The 15000-nt window shown below is 39.8% G+C and overlaps 1 protein-coding gene across 2 annotated transcripts in view; it reads left to right on the forward strand.

Annotated features, from left to right (window-relative positions):
* Positions 1-15000, forward strand: part of LOC138015296 (tolloid-like protein 1) — a 52065-nt gene that overhangs the window by 8829 nt on the left and 28236 nt on the right. For both annotated transcript variants that reach the window (XM_068862283.1, XM_068862284.1), the window contains 2 exons: positions 10994-11111; positions 14029-14207. In XM_068862283.1, coding sequence (XP_068718384.1) covers positions 10994-11111; positions 14029-14207 — 297 coding nt within the window. The remainder of the gene's footprint in view (positions 1-10993; positions 11112-14028; positions 14208-15000) is intronic.

A 15000-nucleotide genomic window follows, 5' to 3' on the forward strand; every position in this document is an offset into this window, starting at 1 on the left:
AAAGAAACAAGATCACGATCACATATATCCAAGATCACGCGCAGATCTTTGATGTGTTAAAATCAGCTAAATTACCAACAACCAACTGACAGAAACTCTTTTTTTCCTATTTTCATCAAGGTCTAATCAAATCTACTTTCTGATTCAGTTGAGCTGCGACTACAGATCCATAGCTGTCTCGTAACTACTTTCCAACCGACCTGTTTATATAGAGGTGCCGGGTAACCGGCCTAGGACGCCTGTTTATATGAACTCTTATTTCAATTTTTAGCCCCACGTTTACATGATAGGTGAGGTTACCCGCCGAGACGGGATGCCCGGTGTACCAGAACGGGCAACCCGCCCAGCCGGTGTCGGCTCGTGTCACAATATACTGCCTTTGATGAAGGCATTGCAGTGATAATAATAAGCCACAGCACTGAAAAGTTGAAGCAAGTGTAGCTACTGAGAGTAGAAGAGCATTAACCACCAATATGCGGCCCTCGCCCGCCATTTGCCTGTATACGTATTTAGCCCCGAGAAAGGTCACTAAGGGATCTCGGGGTGGTAAGATTGCATATGTAAACGCGAGAATTTTTGATTCTATCTAGGCTGGTTACTCCACCTACCCGGGTTACCCCATCTCCATGTAAACAGTGATGGAATAGAATCGTGATAGCATCAGGGGCTATTGAGTTTGGCTTGGTTTTTACATCGTCATCAGTTGGCCACTAGCCTCGAGGTAATAATAATAAAAAGAATCATCATCATCATCATCATCGTCATCATAATAATAATAATAATAATAATAATAATAATAATAACCCGTCGATATCTCATGGTGAATATTACATCGTGAAATATACGTCTTATATATTCGATATCTTTGCCCTCCATTTGAATACATGAGGAAGGGACCGGTATTTCAGGGTTTTCTTTAAGGTTTTAAGTAGCCGGGGTTTTTTTGCAAAGTAGACGGTTGTGGGTCCGGAGGACCCATACGATGGGCTTTTGCCCATCGCTTCTAGGGGTGTCCGGGGGCATGGTCCACCGGAAAATTTTTGAAAACTGGATGCCGGAAAATGCATTTCCTGGCATTTTGGGCCATGAAACTCAGACATTAGAGGGATGAATCAAGCTGCAATAATACTATGAAAACCATGTTACTTAAAGAAAGACGAAGCGACATTTCAATAATACAACCCTATAAACAAAAAGTTGAGTGATATTTTTTGTATCTTTTTGGTGGTTTTGCTGGAGCTAACGAGCATGGCAAATATTGCCACTTGACAACTTGTAAACATGGCACATACTTGAAGGGCTAGACCAGCAAAGGCTTCTGATTGGTTGTTAACTAAAGAAGCTGATTGGAGGATACTAATTGGCCAATGGCGTAAAGGATGTTTCGATCCTGTTTAGGTGTGAAGATGACACACATTCGTTTCATTGTGTAATTAGCGGGAAAATATGCATGCGGAACTTGGTTGTAGTAATTTCGAAAATTGAAAATCACTCGAGCGGTTTAAGAGTGATGTAGTTTTTTCCGAAGAGTTTAGGAGTTCCCTAAAGCAGTGAGAGTTGATCAAGAGTGACTTTGGATAAAGATCCGTTGTCATGTTGAAGCGTAGAGATGCCCTCGAGAGGACGAGCACTTACGCGGGCAAGTAGGATTTAACTCCGAGAAGCGTTACGTTCAAGTGTTTAAATAAAGTCTACGAGTCCTCAGCTTCTACGTTCGCTATAAATGATCAACTGAAAGGTTCGAAGTGAAAACGAAGGAGCGGTTAGTGAATAATCAGAGGCTAGTTTTGATCCTCAGTTGAGTTGTGGTAAGAGATGCGTGAACGCAGGCTGAGCGTGTTGCTAGCAGAACATCATATGTAAATTTCCTTCTGGTTTGAGAACAAACCTTTTGAAAGTGCTTCTTTGTTTACAAGTTTTTTTGTGATTGCGGCGTGATTAAAGGAAGTTTTGCGCGGACTAAAACGTCCTTGAGTGATTTTTCCTTCCTGTAAGATACAATCGGGGGCTGTTTAAAGATATCGAAATCCAATATGGCGGACAACAAATCATATTGTTCCTACTTTCCCGCCACAGCAGCAAGATTTTTGCAAAACGAGTCTCAAGCAGAACGATTTTAAGCTGCGCTTGAGTCACAAGTCTCTTATGTGTTTTCAGAAAAGATAGGCACTGCAAATTTTTATTTGTATTGAGCCCAAGTAGTTTAGACCTCATAAACATCATCTCCTCTACTTGTCTTGACTCTTCAAATAATGAAAGTAGCCGGCGAACCCTGACAGAGAAGTCGGCGAACTTCGCCGGCTGCTGGCTCTTATATACAACCTTGTATTTTCAGTGAAACTCGGTAAAGGACCTAGAACTGAACAAGCACAGGCTCTCGATAATCCTTTCGTAATTTTTGCCCTAAATCAGACCTTTATTGTTGAGTCCTTAAATGAAAACGGTCTGTTTTTCTGTCGGTCCCTAGAAAACCTTAAGGCACTGACCAGACCATCTGCAATCTTTTGTGTTTTTTTGCCCTTGGGTAGCTTTTAAAGAGAATCTAATGATCCTTAAGGTTTCTAGAACTCGGCAAGTCGCATTAACTCATAAGATGTCTTCCAGAATGTTAGAAAATTCATTTTGGGCTACACTGTCTCTGTTCACCCAAACGTACCAGTTGACACATTTTTCAGGGGATAGCCCTACGATAGACAAGTATCCCATCCATGGATGGAGGAGCAACACTACAAAATCTTCACCCAGGTTAAGGTCAATGGCTTGTGTACGACTTGACTGTAATTGACCGCAATCTCGATCTCAGAGCTCTTCTCTTGACTGAGGGTAGGAAGAGCTCTGGGGAACCCTGAAACAAACTGTCTTCTCATTAGTTTTCGTGAAGAACAATCAAAATCGTCTCTAATTGGTGCATTCATGTTAGCACTGAGCAGGCGCCGTAAGGTTCAAATAGCCAATTTTGGCTACAAGAACCATACGGCGCATGTTCTCCTAGATAGAGTGTTTCCCAGAGCCTTGTGTCGATCCAAGGCTCTGGTGACGAGAATGTACTTGACTTTTAAATTAGGAAACTTCTCGAAAAGACACTTTTCCTTGTTTCACAAAGCTTGTCAATATTGCATTATAAATCTTGTGGACTGTTAATTCCGTCAGAAATGATGGAGCAAATTACCTACATTCCTTTGACGACTTGTTGAGCTTTTAAGGAGCTCTTTCAACTAGCTGCTTCTACTAAAAATATCGGCATGGAAAGGAATGTGATGATGCCATATAAATTACCAGTATTTTCTGTATTAATTTTTTTTCTCTTGGAGGTAGTTTCCTACTTATTAAATAATCTTTTGAGAGACTGTCTGGGTGACTACTCAGATTATCCCTATTTTTTTTTCAGTGCTGTAAAGTGAATTCAAAATTAGCGTTTTTTGTAATCATTCCTTTCTTCGCTGAAAGTTACACATATTCTAAATATTTTGCCATAATTAGCTAACAACATTAGGATGTCATGTAGGAGTTTATTAATGTTAACGGGGTTGAGATATTAGAATATCAAATTAACACAGTTCATGTTGGCATGTGTCTTGCGGCAAACTAATCAGCCCACTTTAGTTGCCCTGTGTGAATAGCTGATGATTGAGGAAGCACTTAATGACAGGAAGGCACGTTCAAGGGCACCCAACGTCAATTTTCGGAAAATATCTGTTCGGAATACGATTGACATCTAGAATTTTCGGAAAATTTCTTGCTTGCTTGCCGCTCCTAGGATTTTTACCCTAAAAAGGTAACCTAGAATTTTAGGGAGCCCTTTTTCTGGCTGAAAATTTCGAAAAGGTAAGTTTTGAACCCTATATTTTCGGATCACTAGACTTTCAGATGAAAAATTTTTAGGCGATAAAAATATGCCTATATCTACCGTTTAAATACGTTTAAAAATGCTTTGTTTAAGTGGTTTTGAACTATGTTCTCGTTGGGTGCCCTTGCACGTTGGGATGACCTTAAAACTACGTAATCGTCCTCACTAGCTCTGACTCTGCATTTAATACGCAATTTATGAAAGTGAAGAAGGTTAATGCTGCCGCAGTGAGCGAGTCTCAAGCGAACGAACGAGGCAGCTTTCTCATCGGGAGAAAAACACATTTTTCTTCGAAACGAAATGGATTGTGTTCAAAGGCGCAAGGAATTGCGGTTATGAGCGAATGCGCGGTAAGATCTCGTTACACAGAAGATTAGAACAGTTCCCTTGTAGCAGAGGTCTGTTTGATTGTGCGTTCGCTAGAATTAGAACAGAAGCTTGAAGCCTGCTCTGTTTTTTAGTCTTCTAAATTCATTTTCGCTTCTCTGATTCTTCTTTTATCCGTTCATATAAACTTCATCGCAGCTTCATGAAATACAAAATAATTAGGAAAAGCTGTCAGGCTGAACTAAAGTAATGAATGGTCAAGATTCCGTTAAATATGAGCATTTCGATTGAAAAAACGGGCATTTGGCGTCTGTGAAAGGATCTTATATGTCGTAATTCTCCATGACCTCCCATCCAGATGCCAACCCTCAGGGGCACCCAACGTCAATTTTCGGAAAATATCTGTTCGGAAGACGATTTGAGATCTAGAATTTTCGGAACATTTGTTGTAAAATTTCTTGCTTGCCTGCCTGTCCTAGGATTTTCGAACATCTAAAAAATGGTATAATTGCCCATTTTAAACAGATTTTTGCCCTAAAAAGGTCACCTAGAATTTTGGGGAGCCTTTTTTCTGCCTGAAATTTTCGAAAAGATAAGTTTTCATCCCTATAATTTTCAGACCACTAGACTTTCAGCTAGGAGATCCGAACAGATGAAAAATTTTTAGGGGATAAAAATATGCCTATATCTACCGTTTAAATACTAAAATACGTTTAACAACTGTATTTTTAAGTGGTTTTGAACAATATTCTCGTTGGGTGCCCCTGAACCCTGCCTGGCAGAGCTTAACTTATGTGAACTTTCTGTGGTGATTTGTGGACGAGCAGTGAATCAAGCGGCGGTTAGTTTATATTAACCACCGTCATGCTGAATTTGGTGATCCACACCGAGTGTTTCTCATGTATAGTATTTAAGTCACACGAAAAGTAAAACAAATAACCACAGCACTTCGCGCTTCAACTTGCTGTGATAAAGAATTTGAAGTGAACTCGGAAGTGATCAACATGCTCGATCCCAATATTAATCTATTCCTTTTTAGTTCTACTTCTACTTCCACTTCTACTTTACTACTCTTCGACACTTTTGTATCCAGAAGAGACAAAAATTAAATTTTAAATCAAGTTTAAAAATACATATAAATAGTTAAAATGGTATACACTAACAAATTAATCAAAATTAAATATCAGATATAAATACATAGTTAACATACCAATAGTAATATATACAAAAAAAGGAAAATGGATTTAAAAACCTTGTGCTAAAACTATGTGCGAGTTTGGTCAAGATATTAATTCAGACGCTTTAAACTTTCCCAGAAAGCACTGGTAAACAATTCCAGTCTCTTATCGTTCTTAGGAAATAGCTGTATGAGTCAAAATCACACCGAACCCTAGGTTGAATAAATTAATTAACTGTAAATCTTCTAGTAGATCTTACTGAATGTTGAAAATATTTAGGAATGGACAACGCAATGTTGTTATTAACTGCTAAATTAAATGTCTGTAGACAATGTCTTTTTCGTATTGCTTCCAAAGGTTCTAATGACCATAATTTCTGCATCTAAGTGACACTTGAATACCGGTCGTAGTCCCCTTTTATAAATAGAACTGCCCGACGTTGAACTGCCTCAATCTTGTCCATTTGTTCTTGCCTGTAAGGGTCCCACACGCCTAAGCCATACTCTAAATGCAGTGTTCGACACTAACGCTTGCCCGATTTCCCGGGGCAAGTGAAATACCTCTGTTGGCAAGTAAAACAACTGTATGACTTGCCCGATCGGGCAATCAGAATTTTTGTTCGACTAATATTTTTCGGAATGATTTGATTTGCAATGAAGAAAGTGACTAATAACATGACGTAGTCACCGCAAACACGATAAAAAAAATAAACAAATTTACATCTCTTTGCTGCTTTGGTACAAACCTCAAAATAGACTGGAAGGAGGAACTTGTTATTTGCGTCTAAATACAGGAATTGCACCAACCTAGTCCCACTCATTCACTTGTACAGATATTACAAATTTGAGCCCGCGAGAATGAGAGCCCCAACAACAAACAAATGTTTTTACCCAGACCGCTGGTCGGTGCAATTCCTGTATTTAGCCGCAAGTAACTTGTTCGTAGCCGCCATTTTTTCCCGCGCGAAAAGAATGTTTGTTTCAATGGAATCCAGTTTTCGCACGGCCAAATACGCTACGATACTAACGCACAAGACAATTCTACCTTTTGTCACGCAATTTCAATCAGCTTTGAAAGACTTAAAGAACATATTTGACAAATGGCATTGAATTCAAAACAAGCCTAATCTCAGAGAGATATTCAAGGAACCTCCCTTGATCTCCCATAGAAAAGGAAAATCGCTTAAAGATCTGCTTGTCAAAGCAAAACTGTGAAGGCTTCTCTAACATCACGGACATACAGCACGAGTCGCGTTGGTCTGTCAAACACATTTTGCACAAAAGTGACATTTTTACAAGCCTCCTTTCAGTTTAATGGGCAATAGGTCTTTAGAAGGTGGGCAACCAAAAAAACAAAAATGGTTGCCCAAAAGGCAAATAATAATAAGAAAATAAGTGTCGAACTCTGTAAATGAGTCCTCACATGTGTAATGTAAGCGGTGCGCTTGGTGGCTTCTGAGCAGGGATGCAAATTCCTTTTAACTAAACCAAGAACGGAACTAGCTTTCTTAACAATCCCTGTCTACATGAGAATTCCATCGTAGATCACTGGACAGAAAAACTCCAAGAAAAGGGTACTTGTTATACAGAATGTAGTTCACATTTATCGAAGCTTTCTTCCTATGGACAGACATCTTCATATAGCACTTAGAGGGGTTAAAATCCATTTGCTAATACTCAGCCCATTGCCCCAGTTAAGCAAGGTCATGTTGCAAGGCCAGCGCATCATGATGATCATTGACTGTGTGGTAGAGCAACGCATCGTCGGAAAATAGCCGTAATGTGCATTCCAGGCTATCTATCATTGATAAATAAGATGAAAATTAATTAAAGGCCCAAGTACTGTGCCTTGTAGCAATCCAGATGTAACAGTTACTAGCTTTGAGGATGCCCCATCTACCACCACGGTTTGTTTTCTATTTGTGAGCCATGCCTCAATCCAAACAAGAGTTTAACCTTGAATTCCATAATACGGCAGTTTTCTAATTAATCTTTGATGGGCAACTTTATCAAATGTCTTGCTGACGTTTACTATTAACAAGTCTATTTGTTTCAAGTTACCATTGTCAACAATTACTGCCAGGTCTTCCCCTGTTAATAACAACTGGGTCTCGCAGGAATGGTTTTTACGAAATCCATATTGATTTGGATGTAAAATGCTATGGTTTTCAAGATGGTCCATAATATTTCTGTGGATTATATGTTCCATAAGCCTGCATAGTACACTGCAGAGACACTGGTCTGTAGTTTTCCGGGTCGTGTTTTACTCATTTCTTGAACAAAGGAACCACATGAGCATTAGACCAGTCAGGCCAGGCCAGGACTCTGGCTTCGATCATACGTATGGAGGTATATTTATGGCAAAATTCAATGATCAGTATTTGAAATAAAATCGTCCAAATCATGAATGCATCAATCCAAAGCTGAATGGCAAACAGGCCGATTCTGAAAATGGCCATCAAGGAAAGAGGCATTACGGGTCAAAAAGGCATAACGCAAGAAGGCATAACGCAAAAAGGCATAACGCAAATAGCCATAACGTAAAGAGGAATAACGCAAAAAGGCATAGCTCAGAAAGGCATAACGCAAAAAGGCATAATGCAGGAAAGCATAACGCAAAGGCCCTTTGAAGAATGGAGACTAGCTGTGTACTCCGTAAGTAATTTTAGCTCTAAAAAAACGTCGAGTGATTGTTGAATTGAAAGAACATGCAATTGCTATCGATCTTTTTTTCCTTTTTAAATTATGTCTCTGCGTTATGGCTCTGCGTTATACCTCATTGCGTTATCCTTTTTGCCTTTGGCTATTTGCGTTATTCGTTTTTGCGTCATGCCTTGTTGCTTGATAACTGTTTGCGTTATGGCTATTTGCGTGATACCTATTTGCGTTATGGCTATTTACGTTATGGCTTTTTGCGTTATGCCTCTTTCCGTGATGGCCATTTGCAGAATCGGCTTGTTGCCATTCAGCTTTGGATTCATGCATTCATGATTTGGACGATTTTATTCCAAATACTGACCATTGAATTTTGTCATAAATATACCTCCATACATACGATTCGTTCAAGTCGGAGAAATATCGACATCTCAGATGTCAGTTATCTCAGATGCTGTCTCTTTAAGAGAGATAGTTGGTATTCTATCTGGACCATTGGCTTTCCTATGATTTAAATTCTTGAGAAGCTTTTCCACTCGAACTTTATTGAATGCTATATAGTCCATTGCTGGAATTCAACTAAAGCCTTTATTTAGAGTAGATAAATCCTCTTGAGTAAACACTTGTTGAAATTGGTTACTTAGTGTTTTCTGCTCTCTTACCGCTGTGTCATAACAATGCCATTTACTTTCAAAGGTGGAATCCCGGCTTGATCCTATCTTTTTGACTTAATATACGTCCAGAATTTCCAAGGTTTTTTTTTTTTTCAAATCAGTGTTAAGAGATACCACTATATAATCATCTTGGGCTTTTTTCATTCTGAATTGAAGTGATTTCTGAAAATCACGATATTTCCGTTTGTCAGCGTCTTTCCCTGATCTCTTGTTGTACAATCTCTTCTTTCTCTGTCCCTCAATCTTCCTGGGTTTCGTATTTTTCTAGAAACCGCATGTCCTCTCAGGGGACTATTTTACATTGTATCGCTTCGTCAGAACGATGCGTAGTTATTTTTACCACAAGGTTTGCCTCTTTAAATCAAACACGGATCGCACTTACGATTTAGATTGGGAGTTTCAATCAGTCACATGAATCATAGTACTCAGTGCTTATTAAACCCATTTAAAAAAGTACATGTTCGTATCTTCGAACCATTGTTTTCTTTCTCTTCTCGAGTGGGGTCCAGAGGGGTTCCACGTTTTGTAAGACCTATTATGATCTCCCTTTAATTCCACGCACGAACCGTCGCGTTAAGATTGAGCATCTCCCTTAACCCCAACAGCAATTCTACCATTTAAGGAAACTAGTTTACCGCTGAACTTAACAACACCACACCGAAACATCGTTGGAAAATTACTTTCAAACTCGAAAATTGAGCTCGTGGCACTTTATGTCCCAGGTGACAGTGCGGTACGTTTTCAGTGATCTTTTAGGGCCATTTTGTTGATCCTTTGCGCGCCGCACTCATGAAATATCGAGATTTTTTCGTTATCCAGACAACAATGGGTCTTTTGCTACTCTTTACGTATATATACGTGGGGAATGCAATGTTGCCTCCTCAGGTTTCGGCCTCATTTTTTAAAAGCTTAATTCATGTATAATCAAAGCAATGTCTCACTATGGTCGCTGAAAGTTTCTCCTTGTTTGAGTCAAGAGACACTCTAAGTATAACTTTCCCTTAGGTTGTCGAAACTTCACGAACAGCCCGGACCATCTTGCTCAGCATACAAAGGTTTCCTACGCTTCGCTCTGGTGAAAGACGTGGAAAAGTGGAGAAAAGTGATGACGGTCCTTCCTCAGTGAAGGCAAAGGGTGTTCGAAATATGTTTTCTAGTGTGTAATTTAGGAGGACTGGCCTTTTGGATTTTCCTTAGTATGAATAATTACAAAAGAAAAGTAAGTTTAAATTATCAAAATTTCATCAGGTCAAATTCCTTTTATAATTTAAAATCTCTGAAATAAGAGAACAGCTCCAGCCTGTATAGAAGCTGTTTCGCAATGAGAATACTACACTTAGTGGAAATTCGTTCGGCGGTGTTCTGACCGACTTTGAATTCCCCCTTCGCTCTTCTAACTGTTCTAATAGAAAAATCGGTCGGTTGATATATTGGGGTGTCTTAGAAAAAAATTGACACTGCCGGAAGTTCCCACAAATGGCTCGGTCTGGTACAGCATAATCAATCACCGATCTTATACTGCATAACGCACCAAATCCTCCGGAGGCAAGTTTGATCTCGTTAACTGCGCCAGAAAGTAGTCCCCTTCTTAAGATGTTACAGAGAATATCGTCTTCTCTGGCCGATTTATATGATCCCCGATTAAACAAATAGTAATTCCCCGTATTGCTGTCTACTGATTCGGCTTCTTTCGGGACCGGCAAAGAGCGTCAGAAGATCAAAAGGAACATTCCCCTGAACTACAACAAAATCCCTACATCTTCAGTACCCTGCTTCGTGAGAAAATGGCACAGGTTCATTAGGTGTTTTGACTATAACTGACCATAACAAATCCCTATAGGTCTCGAAAAGGCGTTTTCCGGACTCATTGTCTTGTATGCATAACTGTCTTGTATGCATAACTGATCTGAAGGTTTGAAGGTTTTTCGGGAATTATAATGCCCAGGGCCCGGTCGTTCAAAAGCCGATTAACGCTAATCCCAGATTAACAATTACCAAGGAGTTTATTTCTCTGTTCAACGCTGATTTTCGGCAAAACTTTACATTAGAAGAAGTCAATCTTGAAAAGCAAAAATAAGCAAAAGAAACTTTCACCAAAAAGTTGAAAACGTGAAACAAAATTTTACGCTAATCCTGGATTAAGTTAATCGGCTTTTGAAAAAGCCGGGCCCAGGTGTGAACTCCTACTTTCTGGCATTCGGTAACCCAATGTCACACTGTAACATACACACACTGTCAAGTCTGTCAAGTAATTCTACTGACTGGAACCGACTAAATCTAAAGATGTAAAAGGCTTCAAATCATTCGTTTCAGGTGACCAAAAAGCCACAATTATAGAAGCTATGCGCCACTGGGAAAACTTAACCTGCCTTTCATTCATTGAAAGGAAAACAGAACAGGACTATATATTCTTTCATAAGGGACGTTGTGGGTAAGTAATAGACCAACGTTTTATCGGATCTTTTTCAAATGAAGTGTTCGCTTTTAAGAGTTGTCTTCCATTTTAGTCTCACCGAACACGTTAACAGGTCCTTGGAGAATCCTTGGCCTGGCAAATATTTCGAACATACGAGTACCTCTCCAGTGTTAAGTGCCCCTTAAGTATTTGATGGGTCAAGTGGAAAAATGTATTTGGGACTAAATATAAAACAAAGAAATGGGTTTATCAAGTGGGTTGCTTGATATGGTAAATTGACCTACAGCTGACATTTGGAGCGTTGGCACTTACCTCACTTTCCCTAGAAACTAAACCCCTTTATCCTTTAAATGTATGAAAGAGACACATATTCGATCTGCGGAATTAACCGGCATTTTAAGATTGATCGCTTGCCCACAAACTCAAGGATCTAATTGGCGCGGCCTTTCTGAAATGTACATATTGATAACTGTACGTCAATCAAATATTTCGTCTATGACGAAATTAATTATTCTTTCGAAAGCATAATGCAGATAGTTCGACCGCTGCCTTTAGAGAGTGCTCGATATTCTCCGATTCTCGCTGAACGCTTTTCTAAATGCTTTTTAAACTTAATATGGGTTAAGTCATGTACACGGCGTAAAATTTGCGTGCGACCGGCAATGCCGAAGGTCAAAAATTTGCTTTTTTTCGCGGACTTTGATACGCTCTCGAGTCTAGCGTTGCAAAAGAAATTTTCAGTAACTGTGATAATTCCCCCTGCGACGAGAGTAGCGAGTCGTATCAAAGAGACTATCCTTTTTTAATATTCAAATTCCAAAAACTCACTCAATTTGAAGATTTCGTGCATTTTGCAGATTCAATTTATAAAAGGAAGTACTTTTGCTGTAGTGAATTGTCTGCCTAAGAAATTAAATTATTTCGTTTACAAAGGCGGAAGGACGCAATATTTCACAAAATCATTCCAAAAGATATTTGACGATTTAAGATTTCGTCTTTTAGACGATTTGTCTTTGCACACAAAGCTGCCAAACCCTTGTTATAATTTAGTGCCTCAAATGACATTTTAACGGATTTTCGTTGTTTGCCCTTTTCTTTAAAATAAATGAATATTTGACTGAAGGAACTGTGCAGTGATTTTAGTCACATCCCAGCCTATTCAACATTAAAATACGAACGAAATCGAATTTTCTTACCTTGCCGCGGTATTCAGGCGCTCTTAAATATTCCGACATCATCTCACGAGAGACTCACTCACGTTAAGGAATACTTTATTTATCTGGAAATCGTCTCTGCATATTCTGCAATTATCGCTTAGTTTCGCTGGTTCCGAAGCTATCTAGTTTAGACAACATTTACTTCGCGATCACAAGTTTCACCAACTCGTTCCCCAGGTCTCTCGTCTCTACCTCCATTGTCGTTCAGAGAGACCCTGGGAACGAGGTCGTAGTTTCACTTTTGCCGTGTTTGCTTTTAAAATTGGCAATGACTTTAATTTATTTCTGTTGATAAGTCCTCTTTCTAAATTAGACGGGGTTTTTTTAGACGTTCCAGACAGTTATGCGCTCAAGAGTGAAAGTGTGAAAAAGGCGTTCTTCGGAATGTTGAGGTTTGCAGGCAAGCGTTTCCTTCCTTCCTCTCCCCCCCCCCCCCCCCCCACTCTCTTCATTTTTTGATCGGTGAAAAGTTCTGTTCTGTGAAACCCAACGGAAACGCTTGCTACGCAGGTAAGCATTCCCTCGTTCCCGAAATGACTTCCAAACTTGTTCGCAGCTTTTTGATCCCTAAAATGGTTTATGTTCTCTTGTTGTCCAAGAAATTTTATCTTTGTTCCCCTATTTCCCATTTTAAATTAGCCATGTTCTCTTGTTCCCAAAAACCCCTGGGAGACCTTCGATATCGGAGCATTAATTGCACTGGTATTGCTTGAGTTATAAGATCCTGGATCTCAAAGACTGTTAATCCTTACCATAACAGTTATGTTTCATTAGTTCCGAATTATTATCTATAAGGGCTACAGTCTAAAGTGGTTCACTGAATAGAACAGAAGTTCACTTCAATCTACTTGTCTTTAAAAAATGCCCATGGAAGAGCAAAGTAGTTCGATTATCGCACACAGCCACTTACAGTATTTGAGTTGTTGGTCAAATCCGGGCTTAGGTTGAATCCGTTTTACCTCGGTTAATTGGTGATCCTCATTTTGCCTACAATTAGGTTGAATTCGCACTTTACCGAGTTTAAAGCAGCTATCAAACCCCTCCCCCTCCCCCTCTCCCCACCCCTTCCGTCAAGGTCTGTCTCACGCATCTCAGCACATCTTCATACACTTACTCATTCAGTTTCAACTGTGCATTTACCGTTACTCGAACTCGAAGTCGAACTCTCCTGATCTATGATGCTGTGCAGTCTTCACTGTTACACTACAACAACGAACATGCTCAACCCAACACAGTTCTTTTCATTATTTACGTCTCTATAATAAGTCAGTCAATTGATATCCATGTATAACTAATCCTAACATGACCCTAATTTTTCCGAAGGCTTAATTGGGCTCCAAGAAAAGTATTCAACCCAGGAAAAATGAGGATTCAATCTCAGAACGGATTCTTGAACATCAGAGGTGTTTATTGTTTCATGCCAATTTCACATAATAGTGGCCGGGTATTCCGAGTTTCGCAAATGATCTCGCGGTGATTTACTGGCTCGTTTATTGTCTCTTGATGTACGATTACGCAATAGACGTTTCACGTTATCAGGCCTGATAAGAGATCAATGTTCAAATTTTAGGTTTCAACGCGTGCAATGTTGACGACGTTGAGTGACAATGACAATTCATTTAGTTTCTCAGTTCATTCGGAAAGGTCTTGCCACAAAAAGTCAATTATCACATTCCGAGTAAGCTGATCGAGTTGTCATCAACTTGCTTCAACAGTTGTTGCTCATACGTCGGGCGGAAAAGCAACGGACGTCAAGGTATTTCCATTGGCAAAAATTGTGACAAGTTTGGCATTGTAGCTCATGAGATTGGGCACGTGGTTGGATTTTGGCACGAACACGCGAGACCTGACAGGGAGGACTATGTGGTCATCCAAAAAGATAACATATTGAAAGGTGAGTGGAAGATCTTTTGTTCTTTGCTTTTTGTTCTTTGCTGTGTACCTTGTGGTGAGCAACTGCACAGCAACATAATCAGGTCGTGGCGCACCAGGGTGGGGGGAGGGGTACTTGGGTGAATTTTCGCTGGGTATGTGCCGCTGGTCTCTCAGAACCCCTCCCCCTTTATAGTTTATTTCATGGCCAATTATAGACCCCATCTAAGTCACTTTCAGATAAATGCATTTTAGCGACCGCATCATTTTCTGTCTATGCATTAACCTCACATAAAGCCTTTTAATTGTGATTTCAAAACGGAATGTACTGCGACTAGTAAACATAAAATCAACAGCGTTACAGTTCTTTCTCTAACAACTTTTTTTTTCACCACGGATCTATCCATTTTTAAATCCCATTAGCCAGAATTTTCTTACCCCAAAATCCCGAAAATTTGCGGCCCATTCTCTGTCGGGAACTCTGTGAACCCCATTCCAGTCAATCCAGTCGTGAAAATGCCATCCCATTAGCCCATTAATAGGAAGTACCTTCAAACCCCCCCCCCCCCCACCCTCATCCTCCCACCCCGGTGCCAAACCCGATCATGCTCCCCATGACATTACTAATGTTGAGTTGCGGCCTTTTTCCGTCTCCCGCGGTTAGAGCGTTTAACAGACCAGTGGGGAATTACTTAAGTATTAATGGAGAACGGACTATGTACTCTTATGAAATAAAATTCCGACGACTTACTTCAAAAACTTACAGTTTGCTTTTAATCCTTCATTCAATTAGTCAACGCCCCGACAAAGTGTGA

Source organism: Montipora capricornis, chromosome 9 (genome assembly GCF_036669925.1).
Source record: "Montipora capricornis isolate CH-2021 chromosome 9, ASM3666992v2, whole genome shotgun sequence".
Classification (NCBI taxonomy): Eukaryota; Metazoa; Cnidaria; class Anthozoa; order Scleractinia; family Acroporidae; genus Montipora; species Montipora capricornis.